A 27,195-nucleotide genomic window follows, 5' to 3' on the forward strand; every position below is an offset into this window, starting at 1 on the left:
ACGTTTCATCCTAATGTACAGTACCATTTTCCACCCTATACATCAGTGGTTCCCAACCAGGGTGCCTCCAGCTGTTGCAAAACTACAACTCCCAGCATGCCTGGACAGCCGGAGGCTGTCCGGGCATGCTGGGAGTTGTAGTTTCGTAACAGCTGGAGGCACCCTGGTCGGGAAATGCTGCCATACATGTTACAGTATAATTCACTGTAACTACACTTTACTTGTAAACGTTGCAGAGATGTCAGCAGAGAGCACTGTGCTCGTGATGTCAGCAGAGAGCTCTGTGTTCCAAAAATAAAAGAATTTCCTCTGTAGTATTCAGCAGCTAATAAGTACTGGAAGAATTCACTGTAACTACACTTTACTTGTAAACGTTGCTTCTCCTCTTCATGAGATTTCCGCAGTTGTTCAGCCTTCTTGTTGTAATTTTCGTACAATTTACGGGTTGCGTCCCTTATTGCGCCCGCTCCAGCTTCACGTGATGCTTCCAACTGGAACAAAAGATATTACACTCAACAAAAAGATATTCCATGCAGGTGACTACACTAGATCCTCCATGATCCTCCATCCCTGTTCTGTATCATTCTATGGATAAAACAGCAAGAGCACTTCTAATGCTAGTCAGGTACTTAAAGGGGTACTCTGGTGGAATTATTAATATTTTTTTATTTTTAAATCAACTGGTGCCAGAAAGTTAAACAGATTTGCTTCCATGCGCTCCCTGAGCTTCTCGAGTTCAAGGATTCGGCTATGCTTCTCCTGAATTTTATCCGCCACTTTGCGCCTACTCTGGACAGTTCCTGACATGGATAGAGGTGTCAGCAGAGAGCTGGAAATAACTCAACTTCCTGTGGAACATACAGCAGCTGATAAGTACTGGAAGGATTAAAGAAGGAATGCAGCAAAAAAAACTTTTATCTACCCCTGTGCCCGGGCTGCAAAAAGAATTTTTTTTTTAAAATAAAACTTTAACTCACCTTCCTACGTTCCCCGGTTGCGGAGATATCAGCGTCCCGTTTCTCCGCTGCTGCTCGTCTTCCTTCTTCTTAGGCTTGGAACGTCACAGTGCTGTCAGGGTATCGCCGGCCGCAGCGATGTCCCACCTCGGCCGGTGATAGGCTGAGCGCACTGTCATGTAAGGAGCCGGCCAGCGCTCCATACATGACGAGGTGGGACATCGCTGCGGCCGGCGATACCCTGACAGCACTGTGACGTTCCGGGCCTAAGAAGAAGGAAGACGAGCAGCAGCAGAGGAACGGGACGCCGATATCTCCCCAAAGAGGGAACATAGGAAGGTGAGTTAAAGTTTGTTTTTGATTTTTTTGCAGCTCGGGCACAGGGGGAGGTACATGCTTTTTTTTTTTTTCCTGCATATCACCTTCAAGATTTTTTAATAGAAGTCATTTATAAATCTGTTTAACTTTCTGGAACCAGTAGATTTGAAAGAAAAAAAAACTACAAAAATAACAGTTTTTCACCAAAGTACCCCTTTAAGGGCTCCATAGCTATTTTGAGAGTTTGTGATTCTACCTTAATTTGTAGATCCTGGTTTTCTCTGTGGACATCTAGTATCTCCAGGTCTTGATCCTTTAACTTCTCAACGATCCGTTTATACCGGGAGTGAAAGGAGTCCTCCACTTCTTTACTGTGTCCATTCTGAGATGAAAATGAGAGTTCATCAACTTCAATAAACAAATTATGGAAAATAAAAAGAGGGGTCCTAACGGTCAGCTGTAGGGAATGTGGCAGCCAACCATATATTTTTCCTGCAGCGGCCACTAAAGGATAAGTGTGGAATTTCATGGTGCCCAATGAGTTGTAATACATGGCTGGTATGAGTCCTCCCAGCTGGGAAGTCCCTTTTTTTGTTGGCCCTTATCTAGTTTGCTCAGAGATTAGTTTCTGGAGGTTTTGCTTGACTTGGGCCTTTAAATTCATTTGATATTGGAAGCTGATTTGGTTTTGGCCCTACACTCTCTGGGCCAGGTGCGGAACACCCTGCCCATGGAGTGTAAGGAGTTTAGTGGAAATGCCCTGCATTGTCAGCTACCTCCATTGCACACACAGTAAGCGGTGATGCAAAGTGCATCGCTGCTTTCTGTACAATAGCAGGGACTCCTGTCAACATGCTAGAGCAACGTGGAATCAACGTACAGAGCAGGTGGCATGTGCAGTAGGATTCCTACTTAGTGTTAAGAGCTAAAGGGTATTCTGGTGGAACATTTTTATAGGTATTTGTGGTCAGGCTGCTGTCAAATAGAAGAAAAACATATACTTATCTTCCTTGCTCCCCTGCCACCATCATTCTCTTGCAGCCCTGTTGGGACATGAAATTTCCTGCTCAGCCAATCAGTAGCCACAGCAATATCCTGCCTCAACTACTGATTGGCTAAGAGGGCAATTCTATTTTGTTGACCCTGACTCTGGAAATGCTGTGCAGCCGGACCAGGTTCGTTCACGACAGCGGTGGTGGGAAGGAAGGTAAATGTTGTGATTTTCTTCTATTTGATGGCAGCCTGAACCTTACAGGTTGGCCTGTCCTCTCCAGTGTCCAGAGAACCTTGACATATAAAATAATCAAGTGATGCTTATCAGGAACCAGGAGAATGAAGGCAGAGCAGGGAAATCCACCCACTTAACACACACTATATGTCAACAACTTTACAGCTCAGCTGGTTTCACTACATACAAGGTAACTGCAGAAAGCAAACACAGCAGGACATAGTCATTTCTGCATATGAAAGTCCAAGTCACTGCCTGACACACATGACCATGGACTAGAAGACGTTGTAAAGCATAGACAATATTATGCAAATAGGCCTTTTATGGTTTGTTCCTTATTTTCATTTATGGTTTTTTTTTTTCCAGCTTTTATCTCTAGGAAAATGCCCAATGTCCATCCAGCCTTAACCCCTTGAGGGCCCCTTTGTGTTTTTTTTTTTTTTCTCCTTTCCTTTTAAGAGCCATAAAAGGAATTTTTTTCTTGTATTTTTTCCACCAATAGAGCCATATTTGCCCGGCCATTTGTATTTTGTATTGACACCTTTTATTTTACCATAAAATGTACAGCGAAACAAAAAAATATATATTATTTGTGGGAGAAAATGTATATGAAAACAGCAATTTTGGAGATGGGTTGTTTTTTTAAAAACTTAAAAAAAAAAAAAAAAAAAAAAAAACTGTAGTACAATATTAGTATGTCTATAATTGACCGCTACAAGCTTTCCATTTTTCCGTATAAACGGATGTATGAGGGATCATATTTTGCACCGTGATCTGTCGTTATGATTTTTCAGTCTATCGATACATTTTTTGTTTTGATGGGACTTTTTGATTGCTTTTAATAATTTTTTTTACTGATATATGAAGTGACCAAAAATCATAATTTTTGTCCTTTTTTTAACATTTATACTGTTTACCGAGCGGGATCACAAACATTATATTTTTAGTTTGGACAATTACGCATGCGGTGATACTAAATATTTTTATTATTTTTATGTATTTTTTATTGGGGGGGATAAAATGGAGAAAGTTTTTATATCATTTTTATCATTAGATTGTATTTACTGTATAATTCTATGCCTACTACATTATACAGTGTGATCGGCTCTCGCCAGATACAGGTTGGCTTAGCAATTAGTGAAACATGAGGGGACCCTTCACCACCATTTTAGCTCATCGGACCCCCGCGACCACCTGTAGTACAAAAGATTTTCAGTTACATAAATCTCCCACTATATCTTGAGGAGCTTGGATGGTCTATGTTGGTCAGTTTTGGAATCTGCGGTGTTGTAAGCTCACAAGTCCCATGATACCATCTGTGATGTTTCTGTGACATATAGAAGGATAACTGACATCCTACTGATAATTCAGATGTTTAAAAATCTAAATTTTTTTACAGACAAAATATTTTGCAGTGGTTAAAAATATTCAAAAAAACCTTTACCTGCTCCTGTGTATTCTGTGTATTTTTACTGTCCAATTCATCCTTAAATAATTGACTCTGAATCTTCTCTAAAGTTGCCCGGATCTAAACGAACACAATAGAAACTTTATGAACATCAGATATAACAAAGTTATTGGTGACAACCCATCCTGCTTTGCTTTTTAAAATGTATGCCCACTTTTAAAAACATAGATTGAAATCCTTGGCATAGACAAAGAGGTGACGGGACACCTTTAAAATAATTTCATTATTATTATTGTTTTGCTTCCCAAATGTACACAGTTCTCTAAATAGTCTTCATCAAAAAGGTTGTTCCATATTGTTACTGTAGAGTCTGTGCAGCTCTTTCACATAGCCGACTGTGCTGCTTTTTCCCATAGATCTTACAGAATATTGCTCCTGGCTCCTGTAAAGTAGAAGCCTATAGATAGAGATGTGTACTTCCTACATCCTCTCATGTCTCAGCATAAACCAACATGTGTGGCACAAAATGACAAGTTTAAATTATTTTGTGATACTTGTCTATCATGTGCAGATGTAATCACTGCCAACTGTATCATTGGTGCACTACAACTGTGTGCTATGCTATCTGTGTTAGTGTAGGCCACCTTGGAAATAGGAGCAAAACAGAGCCTAATCGAAAGCTTTGCCAGCTTACTTCTGACCAGTCAGAGAGCTCATGGCCTAGTGAATCTACTGAACGTAAGATGGCAATGAATAAAGCATCACTGGCTTAATGTACAATACAAGGAGCAGGGACACCTGTCATGTCAGGCAGAGAATAGTGCTTCATGACCTTACCCAGAACCCCTTTCCCTGCCTACTGTTACACTCTTACTAGACAGCGGTTCTACAACTAGGCGCCAGTCCCTCCACTGGGCTAAAGTGCAGGGGGACACAAGTAAAAACAATAAACAGAACTGTACAGAGGTCGGGGAAACAGACAGGGAATCAGGATAATATATAACAGCAGGTATGCAAAGTAGTAATAAACAAATATCTGGAAGATATAATGACAGGTATTTAGCATACAGACAACAGCCTCAGAACCAAAGGAATATATGGCAGACATAAGAGTAATGACAAAATGGTTACAAGGTTTACTAGGAATGAAGGGTTGGACAGGAACTGAAGTCAGGACACAATGCAGGTAAGAATACACTGGAACAGGATCACATGAAACTAAATGTGGTAGCTTGGGGTTGTAGGGTATATGGGGTGTAGCTGTGCAGTAACTAAAGGGTGCTTGTTTAACCCTTATCCCTCGTGACGCCAGGGTGAGCGCTCCTCTGTATATGCTTGTCCTATCGCCACCCGTCCCAAGAGCGATAGGGAGGTATTAAATAAATAATTGTCCACAACTGGAGATTTTGTAGAAACTGTTAGAACTTTTACTGCAGCTTTTATGCAGACTTAAAGAGGAACAGTCCATATAACAAAGTCTATTTGGAGTTTGACAGCTGGTTGGGACCTCGTGAGTTTTATAGAGTTTAGGAGGTTAATAGGTGCTGTTCCACTGGATTTAGGGGATTGATATTAGGTCCAGTAGTCATGCTAGCTTTAGCGGGGATTGATATTTAAACTTCCAGTTTCGCAAGTTGCGGAATTTGCAGGCATCTGGCCTGGTCTTGTCTTTGTAAGTTGCACGGATCCACTATCTCTCTCTCTGATTGTCCGGCACCCAAGAGAGTGATCATTGGCTGCAGCTCTCTTATATGGGCAGGGGCTGGCCTTGAGCTCATTGGTCCATACCATCTGTCATTCACTTTACAAGGAATTATGGTCTAACCATGTGACCACACACGTGACCTAGGAAGGTCCTTCAACATACCTTACTAGCATTAACATTAGTCATGTGACCTAAGGTCATGCGGCACCATATAGACAATTAAATATATAACTACTTAAACACCATAAAATTTAATAAGAAAGAGGGGTTATCCCAACAGGAGGATGCTACTGGAACGAAGTAACTCTGACTTTGGGGACCACCATAAAAGGTACCGGGACACCACATAAGCAAAGAAACAACAACAGATATAGGGGCAAAGCAGGAGAAGCAATTGATCAAGACCCATACCATGAAAGAACACAAAAAACGCAAACAAGTGTAATTACAGATCAGGATACACACTGAACAGGATTGAAACCCACCATTGAGTCTGACCTGGTGTATATAAATAAAGTCTAAAAGATGGCTATAACTTACAGTGCGGACATATTCAGTCTCCTCTTTGATGTGGGCCGCTGTTGACCCATACAAGTAAAAAATATCATCTTCCATTGAATCAGGATTAACTGTTTTCGTGAACCCATTCTCTGAAGGTGAGATTGTTGTCATTTTTCTTAAATTTCCTGAAAGATAATATAAAAATGAAGATAAACGATTGTAAGCTAGAGATTGTAGACTTACATGCAACCGTTCATTTCTTCCTTGTCAAATCTAGAATTGGAGTACAGAGAATCCAAAAAGAAGGAATACAGCAAAGAAAAAGGCTGATATATCTCTTCACTTGTATCCACTCCTGTGCTCTAGTATAAGCCGTCCCGAATATAAGTCGAGGCCCAAAAACCCAGGAAAAGTTATTGTCTCGACTATAAGCCTAGGGTGGAAAATACATCATCCCCCCCCATGTCATCATCCCCCCGCCTTCGTCATCATCCAGACCCCACTTTTGTTTTTTACTCACCTCCCCTCGGTGGGAAGGAAGGGTGAGCTGGTCCGGGCCGTCCATATTCGACCACCTATGCTGCAGGGACTGTCCGGTGGGGAGGGTTAGTAGTTACGGGCTGTTCATCTTCACCGGGAGGCCCTCTTCTCCGCTCCGGGCCGGCCCCGAACTAGTGATGTTGCCTTGACGATGACCTGCAGGGACATCCGTGCACAGCAGACGTCCGTGACGTCCTTGCGCATGAACATCCCTGCGCGGTGGCGTCAAGGCAGCGTCACTAGTTCGGGGCCGGCCTGGAGCGGAGAAGAGGGCCTCCCGGTGAAGATGGACAGCCCGGAACGACTAATCCTCCCCACTGAACGGTCCCTGCAGCATAGGTAGTCGAATATGGATGGCCTGGACCAGCTCACCCTTTCTTCCCACCAACGGGAGGTGAGTAGAAAACAAAATGTGGTAGCCCCTGGGGGGTGTATGGTAGGGATGGTATGATGTTGGTATATGAGGGGTTAATATTCACCCAGTCACTCGTGACGGCAGGGTGAGGGCTGGTATGCTGAATCTATGTTCCGGCCTATCGCCGCCCTTCACAGAAGCGATAGGTGCAATGAAATGACTGAAGGTCCACAAGCAGATTAAACTTGAACTTGAATAACTTTACTGCAGTGTTTGCAATATCCAATGCGTAGTAACAGTCTCATATAACAGTTCTTAGGTTGCTTAGCGACTGGCAGAAGTTGCGGACCTTGCATTAAACTTATAGTCTCTGAATTTAGGGAGTGATGTGCAGATCCGTCCGGATTTAGGGGAAATATTGGGTCCGGTGATACTGCAGAGTGCTTAGGGGATGACACACTCTATAATTTAGATCATTCAGCCGTTGCCGCAAGGCTCAGGCCTAACTCACTGCGATTACTGCTATACAGGTCTTGCTTGCTTGCTATCCCAGAAACAAGAGAGAGATAAGATGGCTGCCGCTCCCTTATATGGGCAGGGGGCGTGGCGAATCTGATTGGTCCGAACGTCTGCCATTCACCTTACATGGTGTGATGGGATTGCTTACGTCACAGGATCTATATACATTATAAAACGAGGCTAGAGATACCAAAGTGAGGCCTGGAACGCATCACATCACCCGAAGGCCCTGCAACATCATGGAAACAAGTAATTAACCATTTATTTACATTTATACTATACTATTTATATTATCTATGCATAAATTACTAATTATACGCTAAGATAGAGGCGACCAGGGATAGACTAGATTACAGGGATCCCTACGTCCTAGGGACTCTGGCTATGGGGACCCATAAATAGATAGGTACCGTATGAAATGCGGTACTGGGACACCACAAAAAGGGGGGTCTGGATGATGACGAAGGCCACAGGCGTCTTCAAGCATGCTGGGAGTTGTAGTTTTGAAACATCTGGAGGTCCGCAGGTTGAAGACCACTGAGAATGGATTGACAGGTGGAGAAAGACGGCCGGGACCATCCCCTCACAGCTAAAGCCAGAAACATTTTTTTGTTCACTCGAGTATAAGCCGAGGGGTTAGGTTTTCAGCCATATTGATGTTTTCTTATTCAAAGTGCATTTTTAGAGAAATAATGAGGCAAAAGGGACAAACTATCATTTCAGTTGAGGTGTTTAATGAAGCATTGAAATCTTTAGGCTGTTTTTGCAGCGATTTTCCACAAATTTTTGTACAATTATAATGATAAAATAGTCTCAGGGGAGGTGTATAACTGCTATACACTCACTAGCCACTTTATTAGGTACACCTGTTTAATTGTTTGTTGACACAAATAGCTAATCACATGGCCGCAACTCAATGCATTTAGGCATGTAGACGTGGTCAAGACAATTTTCTGAAGTTCCAACTAAGCATCAGAATGGGGAAGAAAGGGGATTTAAAAGACTTAAAACAGCTGGTGCCAGACAGGCCGCTCTGAGTATTTCAGAAACTGCTAATTTATTAGGATTTTTACATACGATTATCTAGAGGGTTTACAGAGAATGGTCCGAAAAAGAGAAGGTATCCAGTGAGCTGCAGTTGTGTGAACAAAAATGCCTTGTTGAAGTCAGAGGAGAATGGGCAGACTGGTTGGAGAAGAGAGAAAGGCAACAGTAACTCTTAACAGTAACAGTAAGGCAATAACCACTCATTATAACCAAGATGTGCAGACTACCATCTCTGAACACACAACACGTCCAACCTTGAAGCAGATGGGCTTCAGCAGCAGAAAACCACACCAGGTGCCCCTCCTGTCAGCTAAGAACAGCTTAGAAACAAGGGCTACCATTCACACAGGCACCAGAATTGGATAATGGAAGACTGGAAGAATGTTGTCTGGTCTGATGAGTCTCCATTCCAACTGTGACATTCAGATGGCAGGGACAGAATTTGGCATAAACAACATGAAAGCATGGATCCATCCTGCCTTGTACCAGTGGTTCAGACTCTATAGGCCGATTGCAGAGTGGCCAACACTTCTGAAGGCCATGGGAGCTGTGTAAACCAATCGTGGAGTGCGGGGTGCTAATACGGCAGGTGACCCACTGTGATCGTGGCGTAAAATGTAATGACTGACATGAGGGTGATGTCTGATGTTGGTCATTCACTGTGAATGACTGCAGGCCAGTTTCTTTTTAGACAAAAATATGCAGCGTGTAGTACAATCTGTAGTGTGGATTTGCCTTAATAATCAGTTATTAAAACTTCTTACAGAAGAACAAAGCTAAGAGATCTGTAAATTCTATATTTTAAACAAAGCAGCTATTGTTAAGAAGGAAAAGTGCTTGTGTAACGTTTATGTCTCTTTAAAGGTAAGAATACCCTGCCTGTGCCTCAGGTGTGTTTGTGTCTCCAGAGACAATGGACAATCCTGAGACTCTTCAGTATAGAGAGCAGGAGACGATCCAGCCCGCAGCCCCGTGCCACAATGTCCTCCATTCATTAGACGTCAGTACTGTATCACAGAGAGCAGGAAGGATTCTAAGACACTCAGCCAAATCTATATACCAAGAGGAAGGGGAATCGTATAAAATAAAAATCCTCTAAATCCAATATTTTTGAGTACAGGAAGGGAACCAAGAAAATATCTCATCTGTGAGAAAAGTTGATTCGCTTAGTCTAGTTTCATATGGACATAATGTGGCAACATCTTTTTGTCTGCATTACAGATGCCACTCCTGGAAGGCACCATACTGCATAGGGAAGGTGCCTCTGACTCAGGGGCGGATCCAGAGTCTAGTCTCGGGAGGGGCACTATTAGAGTATTTTGTGTTGGCGGACAGAAAATAAGATGTTGCTTACGGAACTTACAATATTATTAAATGTATCATACATTCCTAACCTTACATAGTTACATAGTTAGTATGGTTGAAAAAAGACATACGTCCATCAAGTCCAACCAGGGAACCTTGTTTAAGACTCTTAGGCCATGCTCACACGTCATAATAATAATCAAATATACCAATTGCCACAGAATGGGAAAGTGCTAAAGAAGTTTTTACCATTTAAAACTACAGCTCCCAGTATTACCTAAGTAGTGGTAAGGCAATGCTTGGAGTTGTTGTTTCACCCATCATTACTGCAGAACTTCAGTGACTTCAGCTCTGATGGGACAGTCAGGACAATACACAATGATATCAGTGACTACAGGTGACGTCTTCTCTATAGTCTTTCCTTATCTAATTCAGATGTACATACCACCGGGACTTGTTCCAGCTAAATCTTCTCTCTGCAGAACTTGACGCCCAGACGTCTCCTCACTATGTCAGCGGATTCTGATCCTCTATATGAAAACAATAATTATTATAAACCTGCCCGACACTGCATCCTCGAATATAATACTGGCACATACCTTCTGAATATAATTCTGACACACTGTACCCCCTGAATAAACAACACACTGTACCCTCTGAATATAATACCACCACACACCATACCCTCTGAATATAATACTACCACACACTGCGCCCTGTAAATATGATACTACCACACACTGTGCCCTCTGAATATAACACTACCACACACTGTTCCCTCTAAATTTAATACTACCAAACACTGCACTCTCTGAATATAATACTATCACACACTGCACCCTCTGAATATAATACTACCACACACTGCACCCTCTGAATATAATACTACCACACACTGTGCCCTCTGAATATAATACTACCACACTGTGCCCTCTAAATTTAATACTACCAAACACTGCACTCTCTGAATATAATACTACCACACACTGCACTCTATGAATAGAATACTACCACACACTGTACCCTCTGTATATAATACTACCACACACTGCACTCTCTGAATATGATACTACCACACACTGTGCCCTCTAAATTTAATACTACCACACACTGCACTCTCTGAATATAACTTGCTGTGCAGTGCACCATCTGAATAAAATACCCAAATATATTGTGGCCCATAAAAAAATGTACCACCCCAGAAATTCCTCATAATATACAATATACTTTTGAAATGCAGAACACTCTGTGCCTTCACATATAGTAATAATGCCCCATCTTGTGCCCCTACATATAATAATTATGACCCGTCCTGTTCCCCCCCACATAATAATAATGCCCTCTGTCCTGTGCCCCTAACATATATTGCCCCCTGTGCTGTGCCCTTCACATATAATTCCCCAGTTCTTTGCCCCTCACATATAATGCCCCCATCATGCGTCCCTCACATATAATGCCCCCTGTGCTGTGCCCCTCACATATAATGCCCTCCGTGCTGTGCCCCTCACATATAATGCTCCTGTCGTATGCCCCACACATATAATGCCCCCTGTGCTGTGCCCTTCACATATAATGCCCCCGTTCTTTGCCCCTCACATATAATGCCCCCATCATGCGCCCCTCATATATAATGCCCCCATCATGCACCCCTCACATATAATGCCCTGTGCTGTGCCCTTCACATATAAAGCCCCCGTTCTTTGCCCCTCACATATAATGCCCCCATCATGCGCCCCTCACATATAATGCCCCCTGTCCTGTCCCCTCAGGGGCATTATATGTGAGGGGCACAGCACAGGGGTCATTATATATGAGGGGCGCATTACAGGAGCATTATATGTGAGGGGCACAGCACAGGGGGCATTATATATGAGGGGCGCATGATGTCACATTATATATGAGGGGCACAGGATAGGGGCATTATATAAGAGGGGCGCATGATGGGGGCATTATATGTGAGGGGCACAGCACAGGGGGAATTATATATGTGTGGTGCACAGCACAGGGGGAATTATATGTGTGGTGCACAGCACAGGGGGCATTATATGTGTGGGGCACAGCACAGGGGGAATTATATGTGTGGGGCACAGCACAGGGGGCATTATATCATATAATTCCTCTGTGCTGTGCCCATTACATATAATGCCCCCTGTGTTGTGCCCCACACATATAATACCCCCTGTGCTGTGCCCCCCACACATATAATTTATATGTGTGGTGCACAGCACAGGGGGCATTATATGTGTGGGGCACAGCACAGGGGGAATTATATGTGTGGGGCACAGCAAAGGGGGCATTATATCATATAATGCCCCCTGTGCTGTGCCCTACACATATAATACCCCCTGTGCTGTGCCCCACACATATAATACCCCCTGTGCTGTGCCCCACACATATAATACCCCCTGTGCTGTGCCCCCCCCACACATATAATTTATATGTGTGGGCACAGCACAGGGGGCCCCCCTGTCATGTGCTCTTCACATATAGTACCCCCAGTGCTTTGCCCTGCAGCCCCTCACATTAAAAATTCCCCTTTCTCTCCCCCCCCCTAAATTTTTAAATCCCCCTCCTCCCTCCTCCTGTACGATATAGTGCCCTTAACAGTGGCACATATTCTGTCCCCCAAATCCCCTGGGCCCTGAGCATACTCTTAGTACTTACAGTATGCTGGCCGCGGGGACGGGATTTCAGGGTGCTGGCGCGATGATGTGACGTCATCGTGCCGGCCTGCAATGGATCGCATCCCCGCAGCTCACACGCTGTGTACTCACAGCGTGTGACAGCCAAGGTTAGTGAATGGTGGAGCGGGAGCTTTCAGCTTCGGCTCCACCATGCTAGGGGGCGAGGGGCAGCAATCTCGGGGGGGGCAATTGCCCCGTTGCCCCCCCCTGGATCCGCCACTGCTCTGACTGCTGTGTTGACTCCTCCCCCCCTGTTCTGTTCTTTTTTGGTATCACCAAATTTGCATGACCCGGTCACACATTTACACCCCCCCCCCATTATCATCATGTGATATGCACAGCTCGCGCATATCACATGATGATAATGGGGGGGGGGGGGTTGGGTAAATACCGTGGAACCGCCATGTTGTTCAATGTGCATACCATAGATAGATAAGCCCTACCCTGAAAATTAGCCCTAGTGTGTTCTTTGGGGCTAAAATTTATATAAGACCCGGTCCTATTTTCGGAGAAACATGATAGATCCTACACCAGCCATAGGTGAAGTGTCAACTGGTGGTAACAGCTAGGGAAAAGACCTGCAGGATGGCTGGGCCTTGTTGTATGCCCAAGCCTCATCACTGTGTTGTCACTGGCTCAAGGTTTCCACAACTCTCTACCACACTCTCTGGGCTGGTGCCAGTGATGAGGGGGCACCACTAGTGTAAAGGTGACTGGACTAAGTTCAAGATGTAGGACCGGTTTCACTCTCCGCAGAAGCCATAAGCCTCACGCAGTCCTGGGTGGCCTAGCCAGACCGGATCCCCCAAAGAGAGAGCAGCTGTAACAGCAGTGGTGAAGTGGATCCGCTGAACCTGTGTGGATGATGGCGTGGGCCGTATCAGGAAGCAGAGTCTAAGGTGCCGTTGGTTTTCACCAGAGCCTGCCACAAAGCGGGATGGACTTTCTAAGGTGCCGCTGATTTTTACCAGAGCCCGCCACAAAGCGGGATGGACTTGCTGTGGCAGGCGGCACCCAGGTCACTACCCCTGCCATGACTCGTCCACACAGGCTGCCGAGGTGAAGCGTGGCAAAGGAAGGATAAGGCAACTCGAAGTCTGGACAGGCAAGAGGTCAGGGCAGGCGGCACAGGAGTGTAGTCAGGAATGTAGCTAGGAGGTCAGAGGGCAGGCGGCACAGGAGCAAGGTCAGGTCACAGAGCAAGTGTTCAGGTACACAGTACAACAGGAAGGCAATACACAACAGGAACGCTTTCTCTTAGGCATGTGAGCACAAAGATCCAGCAAGGGGAAACAGGAAGTGCTGACACTTATAGTGTCAGGGAGCAACAGCAACCAATTAAGGGCATACTGGGCCTTTAAATCACAGAGAACCGGTGCGCGTGCGCCCTAGAGGGCAGGTACACACACGCCGGCGACCTAGGACAGCAGAGGAAACAGGAGATGAGTAACGGCCCAGCGTTTGCATACGGGAGCATCTCGCAATGCGAACCGCGCCACCGCCGGCAGAGGAAGACTGGGCAGGAGAGCGCTCGCGGCCAGCGTGTCTGGCCAGAGTGCTAGTTGTAACAGGAGCTAGTAATATAGCCCCTCTGCCTAACTTAAAGAGTACCTGTTATCAAACCATATTTTCTAAACTAACGCAGAATATATTCCCTAACTACTAACACCCCTCCTGCCCTTAAAAATGTTTTTGAGCTTTAAAAAGCTGTGTATCATACCTTTCCCCTTGCACACATTGTGTGAGCTCCAGCAGGAAAAAGTGGGTGTTCCCCAGCAGGCACAACGTCACTGAAGCCTGCGAGAGCTGTGCCCCGCCATGCCCTCGCCAATATTATATACAATGTCCTTCAGGGAAAACCCCTTAGGAAAAATGCCCTTTTATTTGGGATTCACTAAAATATAACTTTTATTATGTCATTTAAAATATAAAATTGATAGAAAACACACATGACTTAAAATTATCAATGGCACCTATTCTATCTGTACTCGAGATTATTATCTCACATCCCATTTAGGTATGCATCTGATGGGTACTGTTTTAAATCAATGGGAGGTCTCTCACACCTTCCCAATTAGAGATCTCAAACTCTTTCTATATTGTATCACATCAGATGTCTTATGTAACACCTTATATTTGGTCATATTATTAGGAAGGACCACTGTTTGAAAACTTTCCACCAGCCTTCCCGACGTTTCGCCAGAACACTGGCTTTGTTAAGGGTTTATGAGGCTACTGGCAACCATGATGCTCATGTGGCTATTAATAGCCTTTTATCATGACATCACTTCCAGTTCCGGGTCTTTTGCGACTTTCGGTTTGGGACTTCTCCGAATTCACCAATAGGGAGTTGCCACATCATAGTATTACACTCCCATTAGGTATTTCTTCCAATTACCTTAAGGCTATGGATCCATCTTGCATGAAATGTGACCGCCAATATTAGGCTGGGGGTTTTAAATGGGTTATCCACCATAAGGGTATTTTAATACTTACCTGCCAGACAGTAATGGACACGCTTGGGGCTAAATGGCTGTGTTGTGAGATTACAATAACGCTGCTGATTTCTTTTTGTGAAATGGCTATTTCCTTTTAGAGTTCCCTCCCTCCAACTGCAAGTCTCAGGATACCTTGTTTGTAAGTGTGAAGCACACTGAAGCACAGCTGGGACGATTCTCTGCAGCCCTGTGGAGAATGATCTCCTTCCCACCCAGAGGTCGCTCCACCCATTGAACTACAGACAGGCTCCCTCTGAACACCTGACTAGTGATGTAATGTCTCAGGCCGTACTGTAACCTGGGAAAAGCTGAAACAACATTAATTTTGTATGTTGTTAAAAATAAACATTGGGGCAAAGATCACATAAGAATTGCGAGACCACCATGAAACGCAGGTAGATAAACTATATTATGAACTACGCTAACTTTACAGCCCCTGTAGCATAGTCAAATAAAAATAAAAATCCTGGAATACTCCTTTAAGGTCTAGGAACATGTCTGAGGATTACAATCATAGGGCCTACAGTTTCTCTGCTGTACTTTCGGATCTCATTACTACAGCAATACATTAGAATATACTTCCAGACAGTGGAAGAGAGAGGTGGAGTCTGGTAACTATAAAAGAAATTATACTAAGTATACTAGGCAATTGTCTGAGCTAGTGATTGTGTGTTTGTATACAAGAGTGTGAAGTATACATGTGAGTGTAAGTATAAAAGTGAGAGGGACTTAAAGTTGAGGGACTTTAAATTCAGGGAGTTTAACTGAAATATTTGATTGTTTTTTTTACTGTTATTTTTTGCAATCCCAGAATCTAGTTTGGCCTCCATGTTGGAAAAGGAAGTCCAGTGTGCATCTTGCACAATGTATCCTTGAACAGCAGTTTGAGGGTGCATATTGTTGTTCGTGATGTGTGCGACCTTTTCTTTTGGAAACCCAGATCCTGGATTTAGAAGAGCAACTGGCAACACTGAGATGCATTGACAACTTGGAGAGGAGTCTCCTGCTCACTGAGCAAGTACTCTTTGGGGTAGAGGTGGGGGAGGATAGTGGGACAGAGGTGCAGGGCAGTCAGGCAGCAAGCTGGGTTACAGTTAGAAAACAGGGTAGAGGGAAAGGTGTCAGGGAGGCTAGTCCTGATCTGGCACACCTCAACAAGTTTGCCCGGTTGGCAGTTGAGGGGGATGCCAGGTCAGAGCTAGCAGTACTTCAGCAGGACTCTGCCTCTGACCGCCAGGGGGGTGTCTGCTCCAGTAAGGAGGGAGGGAGTAGTGCAGGGCAGGCCAGACAGGTACTGGTAGTGGGGGACTCAATTATTAGTGGGACAGGGCGATCTGTCACAAAGACCGGGATCACCGAACAGTGTGTTGTCTTCCTGGCGCTTGAGTTTGGCAGATCGCGGATCGGGTTGACAGGTTGCTGGGTGGGGCTGGAGAGGACCCAGCAGTCATGGTACTTATTGGCACCAATGACAAAGTAAGAGGTAGGTGGAGTGTCCTTAAAAATGATTTCAGGGACTTAAGCCGCAAGCTTAAGGCAAGGACATTCAAGGTAATATTTTCAGAAATATTACCTATACCAGACAGGCAGCGGGAGATCCGGGAGGTAAACAAGTGTCTCAGAAGCTGGTGTAGGAATGAGGGGTTTGGGTTCATGGAGAACTGGGCCGACTTCGCTGTCAGATACCTGCTCTACCGTACGGACGGGCTGCACCTCAATGGGGAGGGTGCAGCTGTGCTTGGGGAGAAGATGGCTAGAAGGGTGGAGGAGTGTTTAAACTAGGGACTGGTGGGAAGGGAACCTACAACATAGAGGGGGAAAATACTGTAGATAGACAGGGGGGACTTATTAATGTACCTGGGGGTGGAGCAGAGGGAGCGGTTAGAATAGTTAATAGGGATAGGGAAAAAACATATACCCTTGGATTGCATGTTGACTAATGCCAGAAGTCTGTCCAATAAAACTGACAAACTGGAGTGGTTGATATCTGAGGAGAATTATGACATAGTGGGTATAACAGAGACTTGGTTGGACGATAGCTGTGACTGGGCGGTCAACATACAGGGTTATAGTCCATTCAGGAAGGATCGGACAAAACGGAAATGGGGAGGTGTTTGTCTTTATGTAAAAGTCCAGTCTGAAGGCTGAACTGGGGGAGGATATATATGGTGGGGAAACGATAATGTGGAGTCATTATGGGTAGAAATATATGGAGAGAAAAACAAAAAATGGAAGAGGCAGAAGATCAATTATTGAGGCAAGTAAACCAGGTAGCAAATCAGAATGAGGTGATAATAATGGAGGACTTTAACTATCCTGATCTAAACTGGGAGACTGAGTCCTGCGAATCTCATAAAGGAAACAGGTCTCTGACAATAGCTAAAGACAATTATCTGTCCCAAATGGTGCAGGGCCCAACAAGAGGGGGTGCCCTACTAGACTTAATATTAACCAACAGACCTGACAGAGTAACTAATGTGCAGGTAGAAGGACACTTTGGAAATAGTGATCATAATATAATACATTATAGCTTGTTCTTCAATAAAGGAATCTCTCGAGGGGCCACAAAAACAATGAACTTTAGAAAGGCAAAGTTCGATCAACTCAGAGAAGCCCTTAACAATATAAATTGGGATAATGTCCTCAAAAACAAGAATAAATAATAAATAATAGGAATAAATCATTCTGACACTAAACGGGAGACTTTAAAAAATATCTTAAATTCTCACTGTAAAATGTATATACCTTATGGGAATAAAAGGGTCAGAAATAAAAGAAAACCAATATGGATGTATAAAAATGTTAAAGGGGCAATAAATGACAAAAATAAAGCATTTAAGCTACTATAACAGGATGGCAATGAAGAAGCATTAAAAAGCTATAGACAAAAATGTAAAATATTTAAAAAACAGAGAAAAGTCGCAAAAATAGAGACAGAAAGACTCATTGCCCAAGAGAGTAAAACTAACCCCAAAATGTTCTTTAACTCTATAAATAGCAAAAAGGTTAAATATGAAAAAATGATGAGGAAGAAATTATAAACGGGGGATCAGGAAAAAGCAAATATATTAGATTAATTCTCCACTGTATTCACCGAGGGAAATGAAATGCCAGGTAAAATACAGCAAGAAAAAGTAAACTCCCCAGTACAGGTCACCTGTCTAACACAGGAAGAAGTACAGTGCCGCCTATAAAAAAATTTCATAGACAAATCACCAGGTCCAGATGGTATTCACCCTCATGTTCTAAAGGAATTAAGTAATAGACAGACCCCTATTTTTAATATTCAGGGACTCTATAGGGACAGGGACTGTTCCCCAGGACTGGCGCATGATAAACGTGGTGCCAATATTTAAAAAGGGGTCAAAAGGTGACTCTGGGAATTATAGACCTGTTAGTTTAACCTCCGTTTTATGTAAATTGTTTGAGAGTTTTCTAAGGGATGCTATTTTGGATTATTTTGATAAAAATAAATGTATGACTCTGTATCAGCATGGCTTTATGAGGGATCGGTCCTGTCGAACTAACCTGATCAGCTTTTATGAGGAGGTGAGCTCCAGACTGGACCAGGGGCAATCGCTGGATGTCATATATCTGGATTTTTCCAAAGCATTTGATACGGTTCCACATAAAAGATTGGTGCATAAAATGAGAAGGATTGGGCTGGGGGAGAATGTGAGTAAGTGGGTAAGAAACTGGCTCAGTGATAGAAAACAGAGGGTGGTTATTAATGGTACTTATTCTGATTGGGTGATTGTTACTAGTGGGGTACCACAGGGGTCATATATTCATTAATGACCTTGTAGAGGGGTTGAATAATAAAGTAGCAATCTTTGCAGCTGATACTAAACTCTGTAAAGTGGTAAACACAACAGAGGACAATGCACTGTTACAAATGGATCTGGAAAGGTTGGAGGTTTGGCCTGGGAAGTGGCAGATGAGGTTCAGCACTGATAAATGTAAGGTAATGCACATGGGGAGGAAAAATCCGGGCTGGGATTATGTATTAAATGGGAGAACACCTGGGATGACTGACATGGAAAAGGACTTGGGAGTCTTAGTTAACAGTAAATTTAGCTGTAGTGACCATTATTGGGCAGCTGCTGCCAAGGCAAATAAAATCATGGGGTTCATCAATAGGGGCATAGATGCCCATGACAAGGAAATAATTCTACTACTGTACAAATCACTAGTCAGACCACACATAGAATACTGTGTACAGTACTGGGCAAGAAAGATATAGTGGAGCTGGAGAGGGTTCAAAGACGGGCAACCAGGGTAATACGGGAATGGGAGGACTACAGTACCCAGAAAGATTATCAGAATTAGGGTTATTTAGTTTAAAGAAGGCTTAGGGGAGACCTAATAACTATGTATAAATATATCAGGGGGCAGTACAGAGATCTCTCCCATGATCTATTTATACCCAGGACTGTATCTATAACAAGGGGGCATCCTCTACGTCTAGAGGAAAGAAGGTTCCTACACCAGCAGACGGGGGTTCTTTACTGTAAGAGCAGTGAGACTGTGGAATTCTCTGCCAGAGGAGGTGGTCATGGGGAACTCTGTAAAAGAATTCATAAGGGGTCTGGATGCATTTTTGGAGAATAATAACATGACAGGTTATGGATTCTAGATCTATAGGGACAAAACGTTGATCCGGGGATTTATTCTGATGCCATATTTGGAGTCGGGAAGGAATTTTTACCTCTAGTATGAGTTTTTTTTTTGCCTTCCTCTGGATCAACTCAGTAGGGACTTATTAGGGATATAGGTTGAACTTGATGGAGTCTGGTCTTTTTCAAGCTTATGAACTATGTTACTTAGAATAGTGATCTCCAAACTGTGAACCTCCAGCTGTTGCATAACTACAACTCCCAGCATGCCCAGACAGCCAAAGGCTGTCCGGTCAAGCTGGGAGTTATAGTTTTACAACATCTAGAGGTCCACAGTTTGGGGGCCACTGTACTAAAAGAATGATATTTGTTCTATACTGTCCAGTTGGTGTATACAGATTTGCTTTCTTGCAAGGGTCAATGGGAAAGAGTATGCAAATTAGCTCTCCTCAAGAAGGAAGAAAACTGTCTCAAACTATCTCTTCCTTGTGGAGGACACTTGGGACCTTCTGGAGGAGAGTTGATTTGCCTAATATGTTAAAAGAATTCTATATATGAAGCTTCCTGATACTGAAGCCTATGCTTGAAAGGGATTATAAGTTTCAGGTAAGCCAAATCAGTTCTACAACTTTCTACTATACTATTCCTCACCATGTTTTAGATCACTGCTTGCTGTCAGTAAACACAGTCACTGGCATCTAGAGGTGGAAACCGTTCTGGATGTGTCTGACACATGAGTATGCTTTGCTACAATGTGTCAGAGATTTCCCTTTTCATGTGCTTGGCATTTCTTTGAGCAGCAAAGATCAGAGCAGGGTTTCTATCATAGGGATGTACAAAAACTGTAACTAACTATTTTTTTGGATAAATACATCAGCATTTTGTTACTATGGATCAGTATTGGTAAATATAACAGTCTGAAGTACATACTGTTTATTCCACAGGGGATTGTCTGGATTAGATACAATTTCTCACCATCTCTAAGCTATGGGAAGTGTAGTATAATACATTAACCTCTAAATTTTTCCATTCACTGACAGCAAGTAGAGGTCTAAAATGTTGAGAAACAAAAACAGCATAAAAACAGCAAACCCTACTTCTATGGCTGTCCAAATAATAATTCCTTATTTTACAGATTTTTGGTCCGACACACAGATTAAGTCTAGACAATGCTCTGTGAGCTAAACATCCTGGACTCCAGACTGATACATTGTACATAGCTAGTCCTGCTCTCAGTTGAGAAGTGGAGACAATTGTATCCAGTCTAGACAATGCTCTGTGAGCTAAACAGCCTGGACTCCAGACTGATACATTGAACATAGCTAGTCCTGCTCTCAGCTGAGAAGTGGAGACAATTGTATCACATCTAGACAATGCTCTGTGAGCTAAACATCCTGGACTCCAGACTGATACACTGTACATAACTAGTCCATCTCTCAGCTAAGAATGGAAGACAATTGTATCCAGTCTAGACAATGCTCTGTGAGCTAAACTGCCTGGACTCCAGACTGATACATTGTACATAGCTAGTCCTGCTCTCAGCTGAGAAGTGGAGACAATTGTATCCAGTCTAGACAATGCTCTGTGAGCTAAACAGCCTGGACTCCAGACTGATACATTGTACACAGCTAGTCCTGCTCTCAGCTGAGAAGTGGAGACAATTGTATCACATCTAGACAATGCTCTGTGAGCTAAACATCCTGGACTCCAGACTGATACACTGTACATAACTAGTCCATCTCTCAGCTAAGAATGGAAGGCAATTGTATCCAGTCTAGACAATGCTCTGTGAGCTAAACTGCCTGGACTGCCTAGATCACTGCTTGCTGTCAGTAAACACAGTCACTGGCATCTAGAGGTGGAAACCGTTCTGGATGTGTCTGACACATGAGTATGCTTTGCTACAATGTGTCAGAGATTTCCCTTTTCATGTGCTTGGCATTTCTTTGAGCAGCAAAGATCAGAGCAGGGTTTCCATCATAGGGATGTACAAAAACTGTAACTAACTATTTTTTGGATAAATACATCAGCATTTTGTTACTATGGATCAGTATTGGTAAATATAACAGTCTGAAGTACATACTGTTTATTCCACAGGGGATTGTCTGGATTAGATACAATTTCTCACCATCTCTAAGCTATGGGAAGTGTAGTATAATACATTAACCTCTAAATTTTTCCATTCACTGACAGCAAGTAGAGGTCTAAAATGTTGAGAAACAAAAACAGCATAAAAACAGCAAACCCTACTTCTATGGCTGTCCAAATAATAATTCCTTATTTTACAGATTTTTGGTCCGACACACAGATTAAGTCTAGACAATGCTCTGTGAGCTAAACATCCTGGACTCCAGACTGATAAATTGTACATAGCTAGTCCTGCTCTCAGGTGAGAAGTGGGGACAATTGTATCCAGTCTAGACAATGCTCTGTGAGCTAAACATCCTGGACTCCAGACTGATACATTGTACATAGCTAGTCCTGCTCTCAGTTGAGAAGTGGAGACAATTGTATCCAGTCTAGACAATGCTCTGTGAGCTAAACAGCCTGGACTCCAGACTGATACATTGAACATAGCTAGTCCTGCTCTCAGCTGAGAAGTGGAGACAATTGTATCACATCTAGACAATGCTCTGTGAGCTAAACAGCCTGGACTCCAGACTGATACATTGTACATAGCTAGTCCTGTTCTCAGCTGAGAAGTGGAGACAATTGTATCCAGTCTAGACAATGCTCTGTGAGCTAAACAGCCTGGACTCCAGACTGATACATTGAACATAGCTAGTCCTGCTCTCAGCTGAGAAGTGGAGACAATTGTATCCAGTCTAGACAATGCTCTGTGAGCTAAACAGCCTGGACTCCAGACTTATACATTGTACATAGCTAGTCCTGCTCTCAGCTGAGAAGTGGAGACAATTGTATCCAGTCTAGACAATGCTCTGTGAGCTAAACATCCTGGACTCCAGACTGATGCATTGTACATAGCTAGTCCTGCTCTCAGCTGAGAAGTGGAAACAATTGTATCACATCTAGACAATGCTCTGTGAGCTAAACAGCCTGGACTCCAGACTGATACATTGTACATAGCTAGTCCTGTTCTCAGCTGAGAAGTGGAGACAATTGTATCCAGTCTAGACAATGCTCTGTGAGCTAAACAGCCTGGACTCCAGACTGATACATTGAACATAGCTAGTCCTGCTCTCAGCTGAGAAGTGGAGACAATTGTATCCAGTCTAGACAATGCTCTGTGAGCTAAACAGCCTGGACTCCAGACTGATACATTGTACATAGCTAGTCCTGCTCTCAGCTGAGAAGTGGAGACAATTGTATCCAGTCTAGACAATGCTCTGTGAGCTAAACATCCTGGACTCCAGACTGATGCATTGTACATAGCTAGTCCTGCTCTCAGCTGAGAAGTGGAAACAATTGTATCACATCTAGACAATGCTCTGTGAGCTAAACAGCCTGGACTCCAGACTGCTATATTGTTATTGCTACAATAGCCCTCATTTACTAATGTCTACCTGACTTTTTTTGTCGGGTTGTGCGACCAAATTTGTGTCGCATAGCCCATGCAACACAAATTTAGTTGCACAACCCGACAAAATATATCAGCACTCCGAGTGTTTTTTAAACCCGTCAAAATGGGCGTGGTTATCACAAAAAGGGGCGTGTTCCCGACAAAAAAGAAAAACCACTCGGAGTATGATGATAAACTCACAGGAAAACCTGTGAATTTTTCTTCACTAAAACCCGACAGCTCAGAGCTGTCTGGAAATTACTGAAAACTGAGTGAATCCTACCCCCGTCATGGAACAGGGTCTTTTCCATGTTGGGGGTAGTAATACAGGGGCTGAGGGGTTGATCGCATCGGGTCTCACTTCTGAGACCCGATCTGATCAAAAGTTATTAAGCAGGGGAGCGGGCGGCATGCTTCGCTCCCCAGCGATGTACGATGTATTTTACTTTCATTTTCAAATTCCCCGTCAGCATCCCTGAATGGCCGGTACAGAAGAGCGATTCAGGGATCCCGGCGGGGTTCTCAAATAGAAGAGCTTCGGTGGGGAAAGATATATAGAATCACTGGGGGGAATGTATATGCCCCCACAGCTTCTAAATATCTTGCCCCCTGCTTTGCTATATGTCTTGTCCCCATCATATGCCCCAGCAGCGCATGTGTATATATATATATATACCCCCCCGCACAGCGCTATCATATACACACCGCAGCGCATGTAGATATATATCATATACCCCCGCACAGCGCATCTATACACATATGCCTCTGAAGCGGTATTAATGACTAATGCTTGTTATTGATAGCGCTTCAGAGCCGTATGTGTATAGAAGCGAAGTGGGGACCAGACATATAGCGTTATCTGGTCCCCACTTCGCTTCTATACACAATCCTCAGCAAACACCACAGCTGCCCCATCGCCTCCCCCATCCCCGGTGTTATAATTACCTGTTCCCGGGGTCCGCGATCCTTCTGGCTCCGGCGCTGTTGCTGTGCACTGTCACTGTGCGCACTGATGGAGACGTCACTCGTCATTGTGCAGCGCACAGCAACAGCGCCGGAGCCAGAAGGATCGCGGACCCCGGGAACAGGTAATTATAACATCGGGGATGGGGGAGGCGATGGAGCAGCTGTGGTGTTTGTACTCAGGAGGATTGTGTATAGAAGCGAAGTGGGGACCAGATAACGCTATACGTCGGGTCCCCACTTTGCTTCTGTACACATATGGCTCTGAAGTGCTATCAATAACAAGCATTAGTCATTAATAGCGCTTCAGAGGCATATGTGTATAGATGCGCTGTGCGGGGGGCATATATAATATATATCTACATGAGCTGCGGTCTGTATATGATAGCGCTGTGCGGGGGGTATATATATATATATATATATATATATATATATATATATATACACACATGCGCTACTGGGGGCATATGATTGCGCTGTACGGGGGGGCATATATAGAATTTACAGTGCGACACAATTTCCAACCCGTGCGACACAAATTTTTTTCCCGTGCGACACATTAGTAAATCAGGGAGAAAAATACACAGAGTAAATGAAGAAACACTCAGAGATAAACCCGACAATCTTGGTAAATGAGGGCCAATGTATCAGTCTGGAGTCCAGAGTTGTATCCAGTTCTGAGCGCAGCACCAGTTATGTAGCGTTGCTCTCTATGAATGTAAGAATAGTTCTAGTACTTCCTCCTCTCTCTGTGCAGGTGACATATTTTGTATCAGCATTGTCCTCTGGATGTCACAACCCTATTCACATCACAATGACAGCTCGTGATCAACCATCATGGAATGATCTGTGACTTAGTCACCTAGTGACAGTGACTTCTGATCTGTCACAGAATAGAACTTACTATCTATTGTTCACAAAAGGAACCTGATAAAACAAGCTTGTCATAACATACAGGTTACACAGAGCTAATAGCAAGTCCATGGCATCATCCACACTGAAGATACCTGATTATGAATGAACATAAGACACTGTAAGTCATATAAAGTATTTCACAGTATTATTCAGTCTTTAGATCTGTCACGATTCGGCAGGCTGGTGGTGGATCCTCTGTGTCAGAGAGGGATTGGCGTGGACCGTACCGGAGGACCGGTTCTAAGTTGCTACTGGTTTTCACCAGAGCCCGCCGCAAAGCGGGATGGTCTTGCTGCGGCTGTAGCAACCAGGTCGTGTCCACCGGCAGCGGCTCAACCTCACTGACTGCTGAGACTGGCGAGGTACAGGAGGACTAGATAGAGGCGAGGTCAGACGTAACAGAAGGTCAGGGCAGGCGGCAAAGGTTCGTAGTCAAGGGCAACGGCAGAAGGTCTGGAACACTGGAAATGGACACATACAAAAATGCTTTCACTAGGCACTAGGCAACAAGATCCGGCAAGGACAGGAAGGGGAAGAGGGTTTATATAGGGAAGGCACAGGTGCAGGTACTGATTGGGCCAGGCACCAATCAATGGCGCGCTGGCCCTTTAAATCACAGAGAGCCGGTACGTGCGCGCCCTAGAGAGCGGGGCCGCGCGCGCCGGGACGTGACAGCCGGGGAACGGGACAGGTGAATAGATTGGGATACGACCCGTGGGCTGGCGCGTCACGCTACGAGGATCACATCCCCGCCGGCAGTGACAGTGCAGCGCTCCCGGTCAGCGGGTCTGACCGGGGAGCTGCAGAGAGGAGAATGCCACGAGCGCTCCGGGGAGGAGCAGGGACCCGGAGCGCTCGGTGTAACAGTACCCCCCCTTAGGTCTCCCCCTCTTTTTGTCTGCATGTCCCTTCATATGAGACAAGGCCAGTGGGAGCGACTCTTGAGTCTCTTTCCTTCCAGGAGAAGTCCCGGGTTACTTCATCTATGGCAGGAACTCCAGAAGAAGTGGGAATGGGGAGGGGGGGCAGAGGGTGAATCTTGCCATGGGGCAGAGTGGTACCAGGAAGGAGGCTATGAGGAGGTAAGATCTCTGCTTGCTTTTTGCAGAAAACATCTGAAAAGTCCTGTTAAGCCTTTGGAGGGCCCGGTAAAGGTGGAACCTCAGGAGTTAGACAAGTGGGAGCAGATGTGAGGCATTGTTTATGACAAGAAGGCGCACTGGCCCTTTAAATCACAGAGAGCCGGGGGCCACACGCGCCGGGACGTGACAGCCGGGGAACGGGACAGGTATGTAGATTGGGATGCGACCCGCGGGTGGGCGCGTCCCGCTACACGGATTGCATCCCCGCCGGCAGTGACAGTGCAGCGCTCCTGGTCAGCGGGTCTGACCGGGGAGCTAGAGAGAGAACGCCGCAAGCGCTCCGGGGAGGACTAGGGACCCGGAGCGCTCGGCGTAACAAGATCTTAGGATGAATGCACAATGGGTTCATCTTATCATTGGTAAAATATGTGTGGCCATCTCGAGACACAAAGCCCTACAGGTAAATAAATCTGCTTCATAGTTGGTTGGCTCCTTGTGGGTGGGGCAAAGGTTAGGAGGAGCCCTGAGCTGGTTTTTATTGGCTAAAACACATACAACTTTTTTTCAGCCAAAAAAGGTATTGTTACTCCGAGAGCTCCGGATCCCCGCTCCTCCCCGGAGCGCTCACAGCGTTCTGCTGTTCGCAGCGCCCCGGTCAGACCCGCTGACCGGGTGCGCTGCGATATTGTTCCCAGCCGGGATGCGATTCGCAATGCGGGACGCGCCCGCTCGCGGTGCGCATCCTGACCCGCTTACCAGACTCGCTCCCCGTCTGTGCTGCCCCGGCGTGCGCGGCCCCACTCCCTAGGGCGCGCGCGCGCCGGATCTTTGCGATTTAAAGGGCCGGTGCGCCACTGATTGGCGCATGGGTTTTAATTAGTGTCTTCACCTGTGCACTTCCCTATATAACCTCACTTCCCCTGCACTTCCTTGCCAGATCTTGTTGCCATTGTGCCAGTGAAAGCGTTCCTTGTGTGTTCCTAGCCTGTGTTCCAGACCTCCTTGCCGTTGCCCCTGACTACGATCCTTGCTTCC

At 44.7% G+C, this 27,195-nt stretch overlaps 1 protein-coding gene across 6 annotated transcripts in view; it reads right to left on the minus strand.

Annotated features, from left to right (window-relative positions):
- The window catches only part of CCDC68 (coiled-coil domain containing 68), a 158,186-nt gene that overhangs the window by 14,743 nt on the left and 116,248 nt on the right, over positions 1 to 27,195 (minus strand). For 3 of the 6 annotated variants that reach the window (XM_056544893.1, XM_056544890.1, XM_056544889.1), the window contains 4 exons: positions 6,156 to 6,301; positions 3,947 to 4,030; positions 1,531 to 1,656; positions 366 to 491 (listed from right to left, as the gene is read on the minus strand). In XM_056544893.1, the coding sequence (XP_056400868.1) occupies positions 366 to 491; positions 1,531 to 1,656; positions 3,947 to 4,030; positions 6,156 to 6,287 (468 nt within the window). In that variant the 5' untranslated portion in view covers positions 6,288 to 6,301. Of the gene's footprint in view, positions 1 to 365; positions 492 to 1,530; positions 1,657 to 3,946; positions 4,031 to 6,155; positions 6,302 to 6,636; positions 6,731 to 7,135; positions 7,555 to 27,195 lie in introns of those variants that run through there. The other 3 variants (XM_056544891.1, XM_056544892.1, XM_056544894.1) reach the window with 3 other exon arrangements.

The sequence above is a fragment of the Hyla sarda genome, chromosome 1 (genome assembly GCF_029499605.1).
Source record: "Hyla sarda isolate aHylSar1 chromosome 1, aHylSar1.hap1, whole genome shotgun sequence".
In the NCBI taxonomy this organism is placed as follows: domain Eukaryota; kingdom Metazoa; phylum Chordata; class Amphibia; order Anura; family Hylidae; genus Hyla; species Hyla sarda.